A 22,797-nucleotide genomic window follows, 5' to 3' on the forward strand; every position below is an offset into this window, starting at 1 on the left:
TTTACGCAGTGACACCTTAGGTATTGGGGCGGCCTTCCTCTTTGCCCTCTTACAGATGGCACAGTCCAGAAACACCTCACAATCCTGGAGATGAATCCCCTCAGCGAATTCCCCCATCTTTTTAACCACTGGGAAGCTCGCATGGCCTAACCTCCAATGTAAGAGGTGGGCACATTTAGTATGCAGCGGCTTTCCCCCTGACACCCCCTTGGCTCTGGTTGCCTTGGGCGGTGCTGGCACCTTAGGCCCTTCTTTGGGCTTACCTGCCTTAGGTGCCTGCTGAGGCTCGGGTTTCTTGCCCGCATTGGCCTTGGAAGGCCGTGGTACTGGTTGAGGCGGCGTGGGCACAACTGCCTCAGTCTTGTGCATCTTTGACAGCCTGGGAGCTGGCTGTGGAGCTTTTCTCTCTCTCTGCGCGCAGACCCCTTTTGGGGTGGCACCCTGTGAGCTGTCTCCTGTGGCTGGGTACTCGGGGGAGAAATATGGCAAACCATTTATAATGGTAACATTCCCAATGACCCTTTTGTCTCGAGTGACATGACCTCCCCCTTTGTGAAACAATACCTCCACCCTGCCATCATCACATAGCTTGGTTATGCTTAACAGGTTATTGGCTATAGAGGGAGCGTGTAATACACCTTCGACATTGCCCAGCCCTGGTACAGAGACAGTGCCCTCCCCAACAACCAAAACATTGTTACCATTTGCAACCTTAACGGAGGAGTTAATTCTCCTTAACCTCTTAAAACCTTGCCTCAAGTTAGCAACGTGAGATGAAGCCCCAGAGTCCAGTAACCAGAGGCCAGTAGGGCCATCAGCCTTTGTGGCGGGGGTGAAATAGCTAGTATTCACAAAATTGCCCTTAGCACCACCTTTGCCCCCGCCAGGCCCCCTTCTCTGCCCCCTGCCCCTTCCTTGATTGGAGCCACGCTTAGGTCCTTGCTGGTAATGGGGGCAGTCCTTCTTCAGATGCTCCTCAGATCCACAGATGAAACACTTGGGTAGAGCATTAACCTGCTCTGAACTCTGGTGCCTTCTGTTGATGCGATGAGTTCTGGCCCTCGTGTACTCTCCCACATCTCTACGCCTCCTGTCTTCCTCATTGAGCCTCCCTGTGAGGTAGGACAGAGTCATGGCTTCCTTCCTGGTTCCCTCTAGTGAGACAATAAAATTGCCCCAACTTTTGTCCAGGGATGCCAGAATGACAGCGATCATGTTGGCCTCAGTCACGGGGTAGTCCCTGAGCACCAGCTCTGCCCTGAGTGCCTTCAACTTTCCCAGGTGCTCAGCCATGCTAGCCCCAAATTTTAGCTTGGTGTTATAGAACTCTGTTGTGAGTCTTGTGGTGGAGCCCAAGCTATCACTATTAAATAGGCTATATAACAACCCCCAAATTTCACCAGCTGTGAGCCCATCTGGAATGTTAGGGTACAATCTAGCATCCAGTGAGCTCAGTAGAGTGGTATAGGCTCTCCTGTGGTACCACTCTTCTTGAGGTCCCCAAGGGAAAGGTGCGGGGTCTAAAACCATTTCTAGGGTCCCCTCTTTTAAGAGACATACCTGAATCTCTTTGTTCCATATATTATAATTTTCCCCTGCCAGATGTAATTTCTGGAAATTATTTGGGAGAACAGACACAGCTGGGGCAGAAAATGCTGATATATTTTGCTGTCCAAGGTATCTTTGCTTTGGTTCCATTGAAGTAAATGGGAGAGGGATCCCTCCCTTCTCTGATTATTCTTTTCTTTTTCAGGTGGAGCCAACTGAGCATGTGCGAACTGCTGGGCATGCTCAGATCTCATTCCAGCCCAGGAGCTGACGGGGGCAGACCTCTCTCTCTGTGCTTCAGAGCCAGGCCTGGGCCCAGGCCTGTGGGGCTCTGAAGAGTCTTCTGGAAGCCCCCATAGTACTGGAACACTTACCAGGGGGCGAAGGCTGCAGGATGGGGCCGGAAAAGCCCGAAAATGCTGAGGATCGCCTGGAGGGGCCCACCGCTGGTCCTGAAGACTCCGGAGGAGGCATCCATCTTGGGAGGTGGGAGGCTCGGTTGGAGGCCCCCTGAAGTCATCCAGGTGAGTCCTCCGTTGCCTCGGTGGGGGTGTTGGGAAGGCTGGAGCCCCCAGGGGTTCTTCTGGGGCTCTCTGGAGGCCTGGGCCCTGGCTGGGGGGCTCTGGACTGGACGCCCCCCCTCGCTGGTCCCCTGGGGGTGTTGAGGGAGGCTGGCTGCCCCTGAGGTTGAGGCCTCGGTCATCGTGGCCTCCAGGGCTGCGACCAGGACTTGGATTGCAGCCCTGATGCCCGCTGCAGCAGGAGCGGCTGGGCAGACTTCGAGGCTTGCCTGGGGGGGGGGGCGAGCAGTTTGCATGCTGCTTTGGCTGGCTGCCATCCGTTGCTGGGCCTCGTGGCCTAACTGAGGCCTACCAAGCCTCACTGGAGTATGTGGCCTGGGGGCCGCCATGTTGCTTCCGGTTGGCCCCGGAAGGTCACGATTTGGCGGGAATTTTCCCACCAAAAGCTCTGGGGTGGCTGGCGCCATGTTGGGGAGCCTCCTGGGCACTGGGGAAGGACTTACCCGGTGTCCAGAGGCCCCCTGCACTGGTGTCCCATGTGGCTGGGCTCCTGGCGTCCCTCGGGTTGCTAGGAGCGATCGTAGCAGCTCTCTGCATTCCTCACCAGTGAGCTGGTCTACGCTGGGGGTGGCCTGGTCCCTGGCCTCCTCCCCGGTGTCCTGGCAGTCCTGGGTGGACTGCTGGTTTTCCATGCCTTCCTCTGTGGCTTGCAGCTGCAAGGAAGCATGCGAAGGGGTCCCTTGCGTTCCGCTGGGTCCTCTGGGGGCATAGAGATCATCTGTACCCTCCTCTGGATCGAAGCTCGCATCAGGGACTGGATGCAGGGCTGCCAACCTTGCTTGGAGACTCCTGGTCATAACTGGAGAAGTCCTGCCATCCATCTCTTGGGGGTTCTTGCTGGAACCTCCTGGCATCTTGCTTCTGCTGGCTTGGAAGCATTGCCTGAAACCATCCTCGGCTACCACTTTGTGAGGGATCTCACAAAGAATGATGGTTCATTGAGGGCGCTTCCAAGAAAAGGTCAGCACGCAAGGATGCAATCAAATTAAGTCTTTATTTAGAAGTAAAAGTGGAGTAAAATAAGGTCCCAGGCATGGAGGCATCCATGCCTGGATTGAGCCCATGGGTCAGTCCCATAGGAGACTAGAACAAGAGCAGGCCAAAGGGAAAGGGTAAAAAGGGGCAAAAAAAAGGGGAGAGCAGCCCCTGTGCAGGGGTTCTTATAGGGGCCCCTGGCCCCTCCCTTACAAGGTGTGTGAGGGGGCCGGAGGGCCATTAACTTTCCCCAATGGGGCTGCAGGGGCTGGAGCCCCTTGACCCACCAGTGGGATCAAAGGTGTCTCTTTGCCCCCATCTGGTGGCCTTTGAAGAGACTGCCATGGCTGGCACAAAACACCTAACAGTAGCAGTCTTGAACTATTGGCTTTGCATGAATTTTGAGTTCTTGCTCTATATTTGTAACACTAAAAGGCACCAGGTTTAATGCGGGTGGGCTTATCTGGATGACAGCAGGAAGAAGATCATAGCCTCATGTCATCCACAGGAAACTCCCATCTTTTAGTTGGGCATTTTTTGAAATCCAAAAGGATTTAGATCCAGAATCCTCAATACAAAAGGAAATTCTTACTACCTTCTTTATCATCAATCAATCCCCTTCTCATCCATGTGCTTCAGCCATATGTGCTTCATTTGTCTTTTTTTACTTACAATTTTGGAAATTAATTATATAAATGGCCCCTGGACACTGCCTGAACAGAATGGGACTCAGTTTGGTGGATGTCAGCAAAAGAATGAAGTAAGATTGGTTTGGCATGATCTGTTTTTAACAAACCTGTGCTGGCTTCTGGTCTTCTCACTATGTTCTGATAAACGTTGAAGTTTCCTGGGCAAATGTATATGAAAATAATTCCTTGGAAGTGTCACTGTATTTTTTATTTCTGCCTCCTGGTGGCCATCAGACTATACTGCTCAAAATTTAGGAGAAAATTGTTTATGTGAAACCTATGCTGTTAATTTGATTCTCCCTCTCCCACCTTAATATTTCTGTTACAGCATGTGGCAACACTTAGTTAATCTTGTAGGGATGCATGAAGGTTATGGTTAAGAAAGTCAAGATGGAGACTAGGACAAACCTCCACCTATTCTTATGTGCTTTGCACGTGATGCACATAAAAATGGGTGGAGGTTCAATCTGTTGTGGCTGTCATTCTGACATTTTTTTAAAACATGGACAACTTGGGACAAGGATGCAAAGCCGGCAAGACTATGTTTTGCAATGTGAGCACCATCAAGAATTTCTGTTTCTCCCACTTTGGGATTCTTCAGGTCTGGGAAGGGTGAGACATTTCTTTATCTTTCTTTGTTTTAATTGAACTAGGGCTGACCTTGCATTACATTGTATTACATAAACTGCTTACATGGCAGTTTCTATGAATTCCCTGCCTCAAAATGGTAGGAAAAGTTAGGGGTTCTTGAGGGCTGCAAAAATGGAGTCTGGAGGCTACATCTAGGCCAGGGGTTTACAGGTTGCCCATCCCTGTGTTAAACATGGTCACCTATGGGGACACCCACTCTGAAACCAAAGTCAGCTCTCCAGTTGGGGAATCCTGGTGTTGGAAGAAAAAACTGGTCTGGTTCCAAGCTGGGAGAAAGATGCTTGAAATAAAATGGAGCCAGGCTGCAGGAAAGGAAGTCTCTGTTTATTTGGTAGCCAGAAACTAGTGACAGCAGAATGTTTCTGGGATGGCTGACAAAATGGGGTTGACAGTAGGTGGGCTTTTATACATTCTTCAGGGCTTTGTGATTGAAATGGCTGTTCCTGTACAAGAATATGTCCTTCAATATTTTAATGGCTGTTGCCAGATTCCTATGGGGCAGTGATGGCTAACCTTTTTGCCATCACGTGCCAGGAGGGGGGGCGGGGGAGGTTTGCGTGCGCACGTGCCCACACCCATAATTCTATGTGCCCCGCCCCCATGCATGTGCGCATGACAACCCCCCTTCCTGGCACGCGATGGCCCTGTAGGCCCGTTTTTCTTTCTCACCTGGCTCCTCTCTATGAGTCTAGGGAGGGGGAAAACAGCCTTCACCACCCTTCCAGAGGCCAGAAACAGCCCGTTTCCCAACTTCCAGTTGGACAGGAAGTGATGTTTTTTGCTATCCCCAGCCTCCAGAGACTCTCTAGGAGAGTCTTTAGAAGACCAGATCCTGAAGATGAAACTCAAATACTTTGACCACCTAATGAGAAGGAAGGACTCACTGGAAAAGAGCCTAATTCTGGGAAAGATTGAGGGCAAAAGAAGAATGGGACGACAGAGAATGAGGTGCCTGAATGGAGTCACTGAAGCAGTAGGCGTGAGTTTAAATGGACTCCAGAGGATGGTAGAAGACAGGAAGGCCTGGAGGAACGTTGTCCATGGGGTCGCGATGGGTCGGACACGACTTCGCAACTAACAACAAGTTACCAATGTCAGGAATTCTCACTTCCTGGTCTGTCCACTGTCCATAATTGCTAGGCTATGTTATCTTGCAGAGTCCTTTTATATTTCCTTAAATTTTCCCCATTCCTTTTATCCCTGTTTGACATGGATGTGAGTGGGAAAAGTAGGGGTAGAAATGCAATACAAAATTAAAGTGGATAATGTGAATAAAATAATAATGTGAATGGTATAAGATCAGCTATATGAACACTGGAGGACCCTCTTTATTCACATTATTATAAGACAGAAAAGTGCTTGTTTAGAAATTATACTAAAGTCAGCGAAATTCCATTCTTGGCAACATATCTTTTGGGAGGCCTATCTGTCAAAGATGCAAGGACCATGTATAATATATGTCTTCTGAGGAAGATATCTGTCAAGGATGCAGAGATGTTGTGGCCCCGCCCTCTGAGCCTATCCCATCGGAGGAAGAAAGCTCCGAGCATGAGGACGAGGAGTCAGCCAGGCCTCCCTCTCCAGGCCCCTCCCCTCTGACACTGTCTCAGGTGCCGGCCGAGGGAGAGGAGATTAGCAGGGAGACAGGTGTCTCGGATGAGAGTGAAGGAGAGACATCATTCCTGGACACACACCTCCGAAGGCGTGATAAACGATTGCAGCAGCTCAGGAGGCGTGCTAGGGATTAGAACTGAGTCACTGGACCACACCCCAGAGACTATATAATAGAGGGTGGTGGCCAGTGATCCCTGTGACGAACAAAAATAAACCTTGGATAGTCACTAAAGCATCGTTCGAAACTGCTGAGAGGAATATTATTTTCTGTTGGACTCTTGTACGCTGAGTATATTATCTTTCTGTTTCTGTGGAAATAAAGCACTTGGCAGACGGTGTGTATATCGCTGCCAAGTTGGAGATAAAGACCTGGGTGTGTGCCAAGTGCTTCCTTAACCCTCGGCTGGCTGTGTTTGTGTGTGTGTGTGGACGGGGACAGATCACAGAGACATCCATCTGAAACAAAAAGTTAATTATTATCAAAGGAAGCCATAAATCTACGCATCAGCAGATACAGAACTAAGGAGGATGTTTAGGTAAAATTATCTCATGTACTATAAATTAATGTAGGAATTTGGTAATTAAAAAGTGTCAATTGTCATGTAACGGATGTATGTTAACCATATATGGAAAACTGCTGTGCCAGCAAAGTCCTTTGTCTTGGATATGTATAAAAGCAGTCATATCAGGGCTCTTTCCTTGTTCAGAATGGCAGATACAAATCTGGTTCTGAAACTGCGCAAATAAACTGACTCTGGCTGACCAAGGAATGTTGTTTGGTCCCATAATTCCATAACATTTGTGGCGACTCTGGTGGGACTAAGGAACAGAGACCATTGCTCTGCCAGACAGCCTGCCCCAGCGGGGACCGACACCTTCCCAAGGAAAGTCCATCGGCCGGCCATAGGACTCCATTGAAGTCTACGGAACCTTTCGGTGAGGAGGTGTCGTAACCCGCTGGAGAAGCAGATCAGTCAAGGATCCACAAGGTCAGCCAGACCCAGAGAACTCATCAAAAGTCCAAGAGGAAGACACCTACAGGCAAGTATAAGTAAGGAGTTCAAGTCTCCTGTTAGGATTGTGTGGGGGGTTCAAGTCTCCCTGTTAAGGGGTCCCACCGATTTAACGGTGGAAGAGGGGGCCCGATCACCCCCCTAGGAGACAAGGTATCGTCCTAAAGTCTTCAGTGAGAAGTTCAAGTCTCCTGTTGGGAGTTCAAGTCTCCCTGTTAATAATAATAATAATTTTATTTCTATGCCGCCCTTCCCCCGAAGGACTCAGGGTGATGTACAGCCTAATTAAAAGCACAAAGACAAACAAAATTTAAAACTAATTAAAATTATTAAATAATTGGCTCAATTATAAAACCCCCAATTTTAAAATCCCACATTTAAAACCAATTAAAGAGAAAAGTAGGACCCCAGAGTAGGAGAAATGATATACTGCAGTATTATAAAGATTTTGATAATTTACCATTCTTAAAAGATCCAGAGAACTCTGAAAGAACTAAGAATAAAGAAGAAATTGTTTATTGTTCTTCCCACCTAGGGTTTAGCGGGTAATAAAAAGGTAAAGCCTGTCTAAATGGGAAGACTCAGATAATTTGAATTGATTAATTTGATGTGATTTCTGTTAAAAATTATTTTGTTGATGTGCATCTATAATGATAGTGTGTAGAATTGAATGGGATTGAATTGATTGTGATATGTTTGGCTGGCCAGCAAATTAAGTAAGCTTGGGCTTGGAGCTGTGGGAAACGGAAAGTAGTTAGGGCCCACAATCATATTTATGATTTAAACTGCTCTCTGAGTTTTCCCACTGCTTTAAGAATAAGCTATAGGTTGCCCAAGGAAATAAGATTAAAACAAAAAACAAAAACAAAAAAAAACACAACCTCCACAGGTCTGGAAATGTTTGATGGTATGTGTGTGTATGTGTATGTATGTAATCATTTCCAAACCTGCAGGAAGGATGAGACCCTCTAACAACAGTACACAAAAAGTTATTTAGAAAATGGAGCGCATTGGCTTGTGAAAAAGCTCCCTGAAATAATTTGGTTTGCATGGAGGAAGCATTAAATGAAATTTTTGTATGTGAAATTGGTTTATACAAAAAGTCTGATTGCAGTACAAATGTGAATGTGTGTGTGTGAGATGTCCCGAAGCTCATAAGGAGTGATAAAGTGAAGTGATCTTGAGACCTGTGAATGTCTGTGTGTTGAGGATGTTGAGATAAATTTGTGGAAAAATGTCTGTGAGTTGTTGAGACTAGAGAGAAATGCAGAGGGTTGTGTTGTTGAAAGGATGCTGAGAGGTGAAAGGAGATGAGAATTCTATGTAGTTTAAACATTTTTTTCTCCCTGTATTCCGGACCCCCACCTCCTTTGGAGGAGAGAAACAGGAAAAGGGTGGACTGCGGGCTTTTGTTCTTTTCACCATTTTTTTTCTCTCTGCTGAACCAGCCTGAGAAAGGCAGGGTAAAGGGTGATATCTGATACCTGCCTTTGCAGTTTCACTGTTTTTGGCTCGGAATGCAGTTTATTTATTTGTTTGTTTGTTTGTTTGCTTGTTTGTTTGTTTGTTAGCAGCATAAGTTGCTGTTCCTTTTGAAGAAGGAGCTAATTTGTTTATAGAGGGATATACAATAGTAGAAGGGAGAGAGGAAGTTTTAGTGGAAGCCAGAAAGTTGCCTTTAAGTTGGTCTGCACAGACTTGTGCTGACTTGGAAGTCAGGATGGCAGTGGTAGGAGGAATTGAATGTTTTATAAGAAGAAGGAGTTCAAGAAAGTAGAATTGATGGAAGGGAGAAGGTATGTGATTTGTTTTTGGAAGGTTATGGATGTTGTGGATGGCATAACCTTTGGACGGGGAAGGAAGAAAGGAATGTGAGGGTGGAACCAAGTGATAATGGGAAGAGGAAGTGGTGTTTTTAATTGACAGAGATCAGATTAAGTGGACAAAGCATTAGAATACACTTAATTAGTGAAGGGAGTAGGAAAATCACTCCTGATAGAATAGAAGGGGTGGCGTCTCAGCCTCTACCAAAAAAAACCAAGCAAGAATTAAGGAAATTCTTAGGTTTGGTTGGATACTGCAGACTCTGGATTGATGGGTATGCTGATTTTACCAAACCCCTGTATGCAAAATTAATTGAATCTGAACCTTGGAGTTTGAAATGGGAGGGACACGAAAGAGGAAGCCTTGAAAATTTGAAACAAGCTTTAACCAAGGCTCCTGTATTAAGTTTACCAAATTTGGAAAAGCCATTCCATCTCTTGGTAAACACAGAAAATTGAAGTAATTGATGTACAAACAAAAATAAGACCTGATTTGGAGGAACACCCCCTGGAGGAAGGAGAAGGAAAAGGCCGAAGGAGATCTGAAAGCCACTCTTGTGAAGGGATGGTATACCCTGCCGGACAATCGCCTAGTGGTACCAGTTTCACTTGCCTGGCCTTTAGTATCAGAGGCACATCTGACCTCACATATTGGCAAGACTGCTTAAGCCCAACAGTTGCAAGCAACGTTCTACATACCTAACTTGCAGAGCCTGGTTGCCAAAGTAACTTCCCAATGTCCTACGTGTGCGCAAGTGAATGCTAAGCAAGGACCATATTTACCACCAGGACAGCAGCCCATCTCCTACTTGCCCATGGACTACTTAGTTGTGGACTTTACTGACATGCCCAAATGCAATGGTTATAAAGCCCTGCTCATTTTCATTGACACTTATTCAGGATGGATCGAGGCCTACCCTACTAGAAATAAATTAGCTATACAGGTGGCACGCTTTCTTTTAAAGGAAATAATCCCTAGATTTGGATGTCCATCTACCATCAACTCTGACAATGGCCCAGAATTTGTGCAACGTATTAATTGCCACCTAGCTGAAGCAGCAGGCCTGAAATGGAGATATCATTGTGCTTTTCGGCCACAATCCGCAAGAAGGGCGGCATATAAATCAAAAAAATTTTTAAAAAAAGGGGGGGGGGCTCTATGCATCTTGGAAGGAAAAATAGGCAGATTCCAAGTATGCATTTGGGATAGTGCAGACATTTGGCAAAATATGGGTGGAGTCATTGGGGAATTCAAGCTATTGTAGATGAACTTTTAAAATGCTATGGTTGTATTGGGATATATCCTTTAGCAACATCAATTATAAACAAATGTTTGATTTGTAAAAAGGTGAATAAACAAGCTGTCAGGAAACAACAGATGGGTGGGAGACCACCAGCTTTAAGACCATTTCGATGTATTCAAGTGGATTTTACAGAATTACCAAAAGTGGGGAAAGTAAAATATTTATTGGTCATACTGAGAGTAAAATATTTATTGGTCATAGTGGACCACCTCACAGGGTGGGTTGAAGCTTTTCCCTGCAGTAATGCTACAGCAACAGAAGTGTCAAGAGTTTAGTTAGACCCAACCTAGAAAGAATATTGGAATATCATCATATGAATTGTTGTTTGGAGTAGCTTTCACTCCAGAAAGCATATGCATTGATTCCCTGGAAACCAGAGACAAAGTATTGAAACAATATGTGTATAAACTGTCCAGATATTTTGAAGTTCTTAGGAAAGAAGGACTATTAGTCCAAACACCACCTTTGGAGTTTCCAGTCCACAAATTCCACCACAATGATTGGATGTGGATCCGGAGCTGGAAGGAAGTTAAACCCCAAGTGAAAGGGCCCATGCCAGCCCCAAAGGAGTGGAAGGTGGAATCTCACCAAGGAGATCCATTGAAGTTGACGATCCAAAGAACCCAATGGACTGGTGGGCAGTAACCAGCGGGAATAGCGTTCTTCATCATCTGGACTATTTTTGTATTTTTCTTTCTTAGGACTGAGTGATTGCCTATGCTGTTTCCCCAATTGAAGAGGACTACAACTGATCAGATTCCATTGCGCGCTCTCCCAGATGTATTGGTTTTGTAATTGTGCTTTTAAGACCTTAGAAGGAAGATCTTGGGTCCACTGGACGAGACTGAAGCCCACAGACCAGAGTGATCCAGTCATATACCAGGTGACAAAAACTGACAAGCCATTGGTGCTGAAGTTCAAGAAGAATACACTCTGCTGAGTCCTACCGGCAACGGACTCTCAACGCACGGTGGTGATCGTCAGCCTTGTTGAACCACCCCAGAAGCTGGTTCCCAGCACACGGCCGAAGCTCGGAACGGAGGAAGACAACACTCCATGACTGTAATTTGTAATGTAAAAACCCATTAACTGTGATAGAAACTAGTAAGAAAATTCTTAAAGATACTAATGCTTGAGGAAGGTTGGGTGTGGGGACTATGGACAGTTGCCATCCTAGCCCTACTATTGGTATTGTGTTATATCTATAAGGACCGGTTCTGTGGGAAGCCTAGAACTGAGGCTGATACTGCTCTTTCCCAAGTTACACATACCCGTAACCCTCTTCCTGACATAGTGAGTTTGTAAACTAAGGGTGTTGTGATATTAAGGCCCTGTGAGTGTGTTGAAAGGAAGTGATTATGTTTTTTTATGGCTTTGGATGTTCTTAGCAGAGGGTCTATTGAGTGATAATATCTCGAACAATAGTTCCCACTGTTATGAGAATGCCTGAGAAATCCCCCTTGTCCATGAGGAAGGATCCAGAAATGTTGAGAACCCCAAGGGACCGACCAGCATCAGGTCACTAAGTAAAGACACTTTAGGTCAAGTCTGCTCCCGCCAATGACGTATCATCAGTAGGTGGGGTCGTTACTTTAGACCTGAGCCAACTCCAATACCTAATGTCAAACAATTGACAATCCCGGTAAAGGGGGGAATACAAGAACAAAGAGAGAACGGACCCCTGCAACAATTGAAAAAAGGAAATTACATGTCAAGGATACTGGAATTAGGTCAAAGCCTCGTTAATCAATCTGATTCTACCTTGGGTCAAAACTGCTGGTTGTGTTTGTCTGCTAGTCCTTCATCTTATCATGCTGTCCCAGTTGAGCAAGATCTCTGGGAAAGGACAAAAGCTACCCTAGTCCTTAAAAAGGATATTAGATACAAAGCAGAAACATCAAAGCTGCAAGGAGATTTTTATGATGCATTCAAAAGACTGGGAGTAAGCCACCTTCCAATAGCTGGCCCTATAGCCACTGGTGTAGAAATCATAGGAACACCCTCTATGTGCGTAAAGAGACATCAAATATCTGGTATTCCTGTAGGGTCCCTGACAAAAGAACAATGTCTGTCAGAAATATACTTTGGCCCTAGAATAAACCTTATGGATGTAAAACTAACCAGAAGTATTTCTCCTTCTGCCCACCACTTGTTTCAACAAAAAGTCACTTTCTCAATACCACCAGATATGACCATTAAGAAAGGAAGGTGGGGAGGATGGAATATATCTTTTGAAAAATGTCTGAGGCCATTTCAGCCAGCACGATTTCCATTCTGGTTCACCTTAAAGTCCAAATCTGGCTTATGTGCTCTCTTTCCCCCTGGAAATGTAACCTCCCGTTATCTTCTTGAAGGCCCAACTCTCAGAGATAAGCAAAAGGACCCTTCCCTAGAAGTCCCATTACAGCCGCTGACTGGAATGTTTGTGGCAGGGACTTTGGGGGTCTGGACTAATGAAAAGAACCACCGAACTCATGCCTTTTCCATAAATATAGGTGTGTGTCTAGGAGAAAATGGAGTTTTCTTCTTGTGTGGAAAGGATGCGTATTTGTGTTTACCAACAAACTGGACAGGGACATGCACATTAGTACACCTTTTTCCTAAAATAGGTGTTGTCAGTGGAGAACATACCATCCCTGTTCCTCTCATGGGACACGTTCAGAAACGGGTGCCAGTCCTAGTCCCTCTATTAGTAATCATGGGAATAGGAACTGCAGTTGAAACAGGTATAGGTGGAATAACCCACTCTGTAATACAGTTTCAGCAATTGTCAGAAGAGCTTCAAGAGAGCTTGAACCAGATTGCTGGGACTCTGATAGAAGGGAGCTGGGAGCAGTGGCTCAGGAGCACCCGATAAGTGAGTCCAGAATCCCAAAGGAGTATTGGGATTTATGAAATGTGTTTAGTGAGAAAGGCTCTGATGCACTCCTGCCCCATCGCCCCACAGACTGCAGTACTGAAATCCTTCCTGGGGATAAACTCCTGAAGCCTAAACTTTACTTGATGACTCCACGTGAGCTAGGAGAGCTTCGCACCTTCATAGACAAGAACTTAAAACATGGATTTATTCAACCAGCAAGGCCATGAGTGGCAGCCCCGGTTTTGTTCCGGATGAAGAAAGATGGGACTCTTCGTCTATGAATTGACTATAGAGGGATAAATGTGGTGTGTGTAGAAAATGTCTACCCACTGCCCCTGATGAAGGACATGTTGGCGCATTTAGCCAAAGGCAAAATCTTCACTAAGTTAGACTTGTGGGAAACTTACTACCGGGTCCGGATCAAGGAGGGTGACAAATGGAAAACTGTGTTTAATTGCCCTCTGGGATGTTTCCTTTTTTTTTTTTTTTTATTGAAAAAGTTTTTCAAATACAAATTTTTCCCCCTTTTTTTCCCCCCCTCCTCCCTAACCCCCCTCACCCCCCCTTCCCCTTTGACTTCTTCATAATAAAACCCAAATTCATAACAGATTATATCATGCTTTACCTTCACTTACTCCATCTCCATATACTGACCCTTTCTTTCTAATAAAATTATCATACCCCCCTTATACTATGCTATAATATGCATTTCAAAGTGACATTCTATTATAACAATGTCTAATAATTCCTGATTTAACATAATAATATTATTATATCTCCCAATTTAACAATTTCCGCTCGTGATCTACCCTTTTACTACCCCCCATACGTTATAACATTTCAAAACATACTTCCACTCTAAAACTACTCAATAAATCCTAATTTAACACTTATTCAATTCAACTACCCATTTCCTTCCCCCCCTTCATTACATATATTCACATCTATACATAATATCCCTTTTCTTTAAACTAAACAATCCATAACCTAACCTATCTCCACCCACTTTCCTACAAAATTACCATAATTATTCTTAATATCTTTATTCTTCTGCCCACTCCCCTAGAAAATTATTCCCTTATGTAAATAAAATCCTAAAAGAAAAAAACTTTAAACTTGTAATCCATATAGCAACTTCTGTAATATCTTTCAACTGGATGATAAACTCCATCACCCGTGTTAGGGTAACATCGCATCCTTGTTCCAGCAGTATCTTCAATATCTTCAATTACCATCTGCCCCCATCAGTAACAAATATCTTCATATTGGAAGAAAGAGAAAAAAAAAACCCGACAACCACCCGAGTGACTTTATAATTGTATTCCGTATAATGTTTATGGAGGTGTCTTTTATCCAGATTATTAATTCCAGCCATCATAATAGGGTAACAACCAGATCTTCTGCGTGCCCCAATCCAGTAAATCTCTTGCCATATAACTCAACATACACGTAATATATTTATCCGGAAATCCAAAAAACAAACAAGATGTTTCCAACCATTCGATTTAAGGCCTTTTTCACATCCCATAATAATTCAGCACTGCAGAGATCTGCCCTATCCTCAGGATAAAATAAACCAATACTTTGCCAATTATCTTTTCATATATTCAGTCCTTTCATAAGTAACTGGCATTACACTGCTGTTTAGTTTAAAAGTTTTTATGTTTGTGAGACCTACTTCTTCTTTTCTTGACTTTTTGTGGGTTGGATCTCCATCCTAAATTCCTTTCTGTAGGTTGTGTGTCAACTGTTTGGTTTTGCTGATGTGTAACTTGATCCTGTTGGGTTTGCTTTTGTGGCTGGGATCTTTCTGGTTCTGTAAATTGTATATCAACTAATTGACTTCCATGCTGGTTTGTGGCTTGACAAATCATTGCAATAGGATCCGGAACCGTCTCTCTTATATTAAATAATCCAACTGAGACCTCTGAAAAAGAATCCAAAAGCGGCTCATCTGTGGAGACCTCTTTAACTTGTTGTTTCTTCATTGTCTCCATCTCCTTCTGCTTTTCTTGAGTTTCTATCTCTTGTTGATTTTGCTTTTTAAGTACCTTGTAATAAAATTCTTCCGCTTTTTCAACAGTATTTAACTGATATCTTATTCCTTGATATCTCAGTATTATACCCACTGGGACATCCCACCTGTATAAAATATTTTGTCTTCTTAACTCAGTCACCAAAAGTCCAAATTTCTTTCTATCTCTTACCATCTTAGGCGGTAATTCCTTATATATCCAAATTTTTCTCCCATTCAGTTGTAAAGTAGAATTAAAAGATTTTTGCACAATATCATTTCTAATCTCTTTGTCTGTAAAGTAAATCACCACATCTCTAGGCAGTTGCCTTTGTTTTGCAATCCAGGAATTCACTCTATAAGCCTTATTAATTTTACTGAATACCTCCTCAGGATGGACCTTTAAGATCCCAGCCAAAACTTGAGCAGATGTTTTTCTTAAGTCATCACTGTTATTTTCCTGTAAACCTCTGATTCTAATCGCAAATTCTGTAATCCTGTATTGCAACATTACAACCTCTCTTTCAATTCCTTGCTTTATATCTTCTGCATTATAAGTCTCATGATCAGCTTCCTCTTTAGACTTTAGTTCTGAGCCATTATCTCGAATATTTATTAAGTCCTTTTCAATTCTTAATATTTTATTATCCAAATTATCAATTTTCTCCATTTTAGACTCTAGCGATTTAATATTTGTATCCAACTTTATAACAATTTCTGAAAAACCATTAGTCACTGTTACAATCTTTTGTTGCAAATTATCATACTTTTGTTGTATCATTTCTTTAATTTCCTGCCTTAAATTTTCAAATTTCTGGTTCACAGTCTCATAATCTTTTGCCATTTCCTCCTGGATAAATTCTTTTAAGTTAAAACCATTCTGCAAAGTCTGTAAGCTCAGAGCTTGTTCAAACAGTTGTGAGTGGGGGAGCACCCCCCCCCTTTCTTGTCTATCAGATTTTATTAGTAACGCCATCCTTCCAGCAAATTGTTCTTTTTTACCCTCCAAACAAGATCAAGTATAAATCTCCAAGAAGAGAGGAACTTAAAATAACTCTTTTTCTTTCAAATTGTAGCCAGCACTATATATTCTGCTACTTTGTATCTATAATGGAAGGACTCTTACTTTCAGCTTTCTTCTACTTCCCAAGCCTCAGCGGCCATTTTAAAGCTTTTTTTTTCCCTCTTTCACTTTAAAATGCTTGTAAATTCATTAAGGATACTTGTGATTTAGGGTCCAAAATCCAAGTCTCATCTTTTTTAATAAGTCCATCTGTTAGTTTCGTTAGTTAGTCCGTTTCCAGCGCCTAGCTCTGCAAAAAAGCAGAGTGCACTCGATGCCCGGAGCGGCGGCAAGGGACAATAGGGAGCTCCAACCTGCTCGCCCCCAAGAGTTAAAAAAGACTCTGGGGATTTCGCAGAGGGCTCTACCCGCCCCCGCCCGCTCAGACTCACATTTCCTTCAGGAAATGGAGTTTTTTGAGCCGCCTTTCAGATGTAAAGGCAGCTCTTTTACAGGCAACGGGGCGGCGGTCACGAAGAACCGTCTGGCGGCGCCGGAAGCCAGACAGGAAGTCACCCTCTGGGATGTTTCCAATTCCAGGTGCTCCCTTTCAGTCTGCAGGGGGGGGGCTGTGGTGTTCATGCAACTGACCAATGAGGTGCTGCATGATTATTTATACAAGGGATTGTTGGTGTATTTGGTGACATATTAATATATACTGAAACTATGGAAGAGCATGTGAAATTGGTGCGGGTGGTCCTAAAAAGGCTCCAAGCCACTGAACTGTACGCAAAGCTTTCCAAGTGTGAATTTCACCAAGTTAAGATCGATTACCTGGGTTATCGCATATCAAATGAAGGAGTGGAAATGGACCCAGAGAAGGTGAAGGCAGTATTAAAGTGGGCCCCTCCCAGCACTAGGAAGCAGTTGCAGAGCTTCCTGGGCTTTACCAATTTCTACCCGCAGTTCATCCCCTCATTTGCAAAGATCTCATTGCCGATCACCAACCTCTTAAAAACTAAGGGAGAGGGGAAGTTGAAGCCAAGTCAGCCACTTAAGTGGACCATGAAGTGCCAAGCGGCATTTGAAAAACTCAAATGACTGTTTGTGGCAGAGCCCGTGCTGAAGCACCCCAACCCAGCTGCTCCGTTTGTAATTCAGGCAGATGTGAGTGATGTAGCCATGGGGGCTGTGTTATTCCAAAAGAATGCCTGCGAATTGCTACAGCCGTGCACATATACCTCTAAGAAACTTACTGAGACCAAACAGAGGTGGGTGATATGGGAGAAGAAGGTGTATGCAGTGCAGTGGGCCCTACTTAATTGGCAGCATTTCCTGGAAGGGGCAAAGGCCCCATTTGAGGTGTGGACTGACCATAAAAATCTGGAAGCTCTGAAAACTCCACACAGCTTCTCCCCTAAATACTAAAGCTCAATACTTTAATTGGTTCAATTTCACCCTCCGTTATGTTCCGGGGTGGGGGAATTTTATGGTGGATGCTTTGTCTAGGTTGCCCCAATACACCAGTATTAAAGCTGAAGTGGTTCAACCAGTTATCCCCTTGAAGCAGCTAGCAGCCCCAGTAACCACTAGAGCTCAGGGGAAAGGATTCCAAATGAACTATCTGAGAAGCTTAAAGAAGCACTAAAAGTTTATGAATGGCTTACTACTCATAAAAATGACTGCACCATGCATGATGGGTTGGCTTGAGTTGGAGCCAAATTATATGTGCCCTCAAGTTTAAGGAGCACCATTTTAAAAGGTGCTCATGATTCTAAGTCGGCAGGACATTTTGGATTTGTAAAACCCCTGCACTTGGTTAAGAGGCACTTTTGGTGGCCTTCCTTGAAAAAAAGGCATTGAAAGCTATGTGACCAGCTGTCCAATTTGTGCAGTGGCAAAGAAACCACTGGGGAATCCCACAGGGCTTTTGCACACTGTGGCCAGTCCCCAGGCACCATGGAAAGAAATATCTATGGACTTCATTGTGGAGTTGCCTGAAAGTGGGGGGAACACTGTTATTTGGGTTGTTACTGATCTTTTTTTGAAACAGGTGCACTTTGTCCCCTGGCCCAAGATTCCCTCTGCAAAGTTGCTAGCTAAACCTTTCGTACAACATGTGTATATCTTGCACAGTGCAGCTGAGTGCATTATTTCAGATAGAGGAGTGAAATTTACATCACAGTTTTGGCAGGAATATTTGAAGCTGTCGAGAACCAACTAGGGCTTAATCTCCTTCCATCACCCCCAAACTAATTGAGCATCTGAGAGAGCCAACTCAGTCCTGGAACAGTACCTCAGTTGCTACATTAATTACCAACAGGACAATTGGGCTGATCTTTTGCCTTTTGCTGAGGTAGCATATAACAATTCTGTGCATAGTAGCACAGGGTTCACCCCATTTAAGGTGGCCTCCGGTCAGGACTTTGTAGCTATGCCAGAGCTACCTCAAGAGAAACCTCAAATACCCTCCTTAGTGGAGTGGGTAGCACAACTGCAGAACACTTGGCCAATAGCCTGTAAAGCAATGGAGGCACGTCAGGCACATAAGAAACAGGCTGACAAAAAAACATGTGAAGCCAAAAGATTTTAAAGTAGGTGATAGAGTTTACCTCTCCACAAAGCAGGGGTGAAATGTAAAATTTGTTACTACCGGTTCTGTGGGTGTGGCTTGGTGGGGGGGGGTAATGTGACTGGGTGGGCATGGCCAACTTTTTTTTTTTAACTTTTCAAAGCATTTTTTTACCACCTCTTTGGTCGAAGAGGTTGCAGAAAAAAATGCTTTGAAAAGCTTCTCTGACGATCAGTCAACTCAGCTGGGATCATCAGAGAGGCTTTTTTAAAAATGCTTTGAAAAGCCTCTCTGCCGATCAGCAGCTTTGTAACTGCTTCCTCATCCCTGGGGCCTGCCACTCTAACACTGTAGACACTTTCTTGGGGTCCATCTTTAGACCTGTTTTGGAAATCCGATACCCCAAATAGTCTAGTTCAGTTCGGTGAAATTCGCATTTCGACGCTTTGACAGAGTTTGGCTGCTAAGAGCTTCTCGAGTACCTGACGAACTAACTGCGTGTGTTCCCTTATCGTGTTGGAGTAGATGAGGATATCATCCAAGTACACCAACACCCCCCTATATAAGTGCTCATGCAACACTTCATTAATTAATTGCATGAAGACCACTGGGGCTCCCTGCAAACCGAACGGCATGACTTGGAATTTATAACTGCCGAGTGGGCAATTAAAGGTGGTCTTCCACTCGTCACCTGGCTTTATGCGTATGCGGTAATATGCCTCCCTCAAATCTAATTTGGTGAAAACTCGTCCGGTAGACAAAGTGGCCAAGAGGTCTTTTATCAGGGGTAGGGGGTACAACGGTTCTACACTCATCACGTTCAGACCACAAAAGTCAACACAGAGACGTAGCCCCCCATCTTTTTTCTCCCTAAGCAATACTGGGGCGGCCATATGCGCTCTACTCGGTTTGATAAATCCTCTGGCCAGGGTTTTGTCTATATACCTACGGAGTTCCTCTAGCTCCTTTGGAGTCATTGAATACATTCAGGGCTTGGGTAGTTTCACCCCAGGTAGTAATTCAATGGCACAATCCGTTGTCTGGTGTGGTGGTAATGTGTCACACTCTACTTCGCTAAACACAGCCATCAAATCCGCATATACCCCCGGAATGTCCACAGGGTAAGTTGTTGGTGGAGGTGGGATGGGCTGACATTCATTCGTCTGTTTACTAGATTCCTTTCCCGATGGCTCAGGTCCCAACTCAAGATGCACCTTCCGGTATCCCCCCTCCCACCAGATTGTGGGCTTCCACTTATCTAGCCAGGCTAATCCCAGAATAATAGGTTCGATTACCACATCAACTAACACAAACCATAGGTATTCCCAATGCTCCCCTATACCTAAGCGTATGGGTTCTGTTACATACGTAGCTGGTTGCCCCCCCAAAAGGGACCCATCCATTTGCTCAAATCAGATGGGCTCCTTCAACCGCATCAACCGAAGGTTCAGTTGGGTTGCTAACGAAGTTCGCATTAAGCAACGGGTGCACCCGGAGTCAATCAAACCTCCCGTTCGTAGCTCCTTAGCGGTGCGTGGATTGCGAAGGGTCACCGGGATGATGAAAGGGTGTATGGGCGCACTCACCATCGGATCATGAACATCTCCTTCATCATCACTGTCACCGAGTATCTCAGGTAGGTCTGCAGGCCCCGTCGCGCCAGGATCTTTAGCCGGTGTGCTACTCTCTGCTGGCAAGGTTTGCGACGCTGCCCTGGACCTTTCGGGGGTCGTCCGTGTACGCTCCTTCCCACTCCCACTTCCACTATTGAATGGAGTTCAGCTCGTAGTGCGTTGCGGTGGAGGAAATGGACACTCCAAAGCCCTATGTCCAACTTGGTTACATCTGAAACATCGGAAAGGGCCCCTACTCGTGGTCCCTGAAGTCCCCAGTGGAGGGCCTGGTTTCCCTGAATCCCTTGGTGGAGGGAGTTTATCCGGAACCCGTCGTGGAGGAGGCACTGTTCCGGACACTCCCTTGACCCGAAACTACCTTAGGCCAATATCTAAGTCAATGGCCGCTTTGAACCACTCTGTTAAACGGGGTGGGAGGCCTGTGTAAACACAGGCTTGCCGTATCTCACGACCCAAACCCAAATGGAACTGGTGCACCAACATGCGCTCAGGCCATGCTCGTAACCTCCCTGCAATAGCCCGAAAGTCCTTCACGTACTCCCTTGCGGGGCGTCCCCCTTGTCTCAGTGACACCAGTTCCCCCTCGGTTTGTTGTGTACGGGTTTCGTCTTCAAACCGAACCCTCAGGCTTTCCAGAAATAAGCCCACGTCCGTTAACTCACGGGCATGGTCACTGTGGAGGTCAGCCACCCAATTTGCTGCCTCCCCTTTCAAAACCGTCGTGATGGCCACCACCATTGCCCACTGGGACGGGTAGAAGTGGCCGTACAAGTCCATATAACTGATGACTTGACTCAAAAAGATAGCTACCCGATCCGGGCTCCCATCAAATGTCGCTTGTAAAGGCGGTGGGCCCCACATTGCTTGCGGAGGCCATGGTCCAGGGGCCCACATATATGCTTGCTTGGGATATCCCTGTGCTGGTGCCCAAGTCACCCGGGACCCTTGTGCCTCAAAGGACTGTCCTGGACCAGTCTGACCGCTGTTCCTCACAGGTTGCGCCGGGGCGCTTTGTCCAACCCGTTCAAAAGGCTCTACCTCTCCTCCAAAGAGGGGAAACGGGCCGCCCCGGTGCTCTGTTGGTCCATCTTCCAGGATTTACCAAGAGTGGAGTCAAGCCGCAACTTGGGGCTAGCTAACTGGAATCGAGTATCTGGCCCAGATGACCCGGCTGCACCATGCCAGGTGGCCGCCGGCTCAACCCCCATCGCCCATGGCTGCCAGGAGGGGGCATCCCGAAAGCTAGCCTCCCCAAATCAATCCCTCAAAATATCCATCATAGAAGGTCCTGGGCCCGTTGAATAGCTCCATTCGCCCCCTTCCTCATCTTCCACCCACCTTCTCTCTCTCCACCTTTGGGACGGTTCACCGGTAGGGGAGGGGAGAGAAGCCTTCATGCCTAGTCCCGGACCAGCCAGCGCGGAGCTGTGCCACCATTCACCGGAAGCAGAATGCCATCCCTCGCCTTTCGCCTCGGCAGCTTCGGCAGCTTCAACCCCCTCTCCGGCTTGCTTTGGGGGGGTCGTTCCTTTGGCCTCACCACAGGTTGGAGGTCGGATTGAGCCACCGAATCTGGGCTTTTGTCTTCTGTTTGGGCCACCAGTATCACTGTCACCTCGGGGTCCACCCCCTCCGCCATTCCGACAATCAAACCGTATCACAAAAACGAGGCTGTAACGAACGTAGCACCAATTTTCTCTCAGCTCTCTCTCTCAAATCAGCTGAAAGCAACAAGAAAACACAGCAGGCATGTAGTCAAGAGGCAATGCTGGAGGACTTCTGGCGTGATGTCATAGGCGAGTGGAACGGTAGGGAAAGTTTTCCTGAGCCGCGAAACTTTTATTTCTCTTTGCCGAGCAGTTAAAGGAGCCGTTGCCGATCGTGGAGCGATCGGCAAAGAAGGATGAAGGTCCGGGCTTGCCGGGAGTAGTGCGAACTCCCGACGAAGTGAAGGACGATCCTGATCTCCGGTGAGAGAAAAGGGCCCTGCAGAGAGGGCAGAGGCCCCATTGCCATGACAGAGCGCTTTTGGGGGAATGGAGCAGAAGCGGCACTGGCGGTGAAATAAATAAATTGGATTGCGAGAAAGGAACGGATTGTCCCCTCAGGATTAATGCTGAAGATTTGGGGGGCGCGAGGCTTAATTTTGGCTGGAAGCGGCAGATTGGTTTTCGTGAGTAACTTGGAGGCGATATTGGAAGATCGGAGAGATCGGGTGCTGAGTGGCCTGTCGGGTCAGATGGGCGCTGTTTCCTCTTAATTTTGGGTGTAGTTGGAACTTCCTTAGACTCTACCCCCCTGCTTTATTATTGCTGCGCTTTTTAAAAGCGATTTGACAATTAGCTGGTAAGTGCTGGAAGAGCTACTCCTATCGACCTTTCCCCTGACTTGGAGGTGGACTTGGTGGTGACTAAGACATATTAACGTGATTGCTACGAAGAATCATACTCGAGTATAGAAAGAGTGGCGAGGAACGTCTGCACGATGGGAGAACAGCCGAACAGCGTTTCCTCTTT

General features: G+C 45.8%; 1 protein-coding gene across 1 annotated transcript; it reads left to right on the top strand.

The window, feature by feature from the left end:
• The first annotated feature begins 16,801 nt into the window (after window positions 1-16,801).
• LOC139317687 (uncharacterized) lies at window positions 16,802-17,176 on the top strand. Its single transcript, XM_070944765.1, has one exon. The coding sequence runs from the start codon at window positions 16,802-16,804 to the stop codon at window positions 17,174-17,176; it is 375 nt and encodes a 124-aa protein (XP_070800866.1).
• The last annotated feature ends 5,621 nt before the right edge of the window (window positions 17,177-22,797 follow it).

The sequence above is a fragment of the Pituophis catenifer genome, unplaced genomic scaffold (genome assembly GCF_029215685.1).
Source record: "Pituophis catenifer annectens isolate HBS135680 unplaced genomic scaffold, rPitCat1.0.hap2 SCAF_5, whole genome shotgun sequence".
NCBI lineage: Eukaryota > Metazoa > Chordata > Lepidosauria > Squamata > Colubridae > Pituophis > Pituophis catenifer.

Coding starts and splice junctions, on each gene's coding strand:
- LOC139317687 (XM_070944765.1), top strand. CDS start 16,802: ATGGAAGAGCATGTGAAATTGGTGCGGGTGGTCCTAAAAAGGCTCCAA.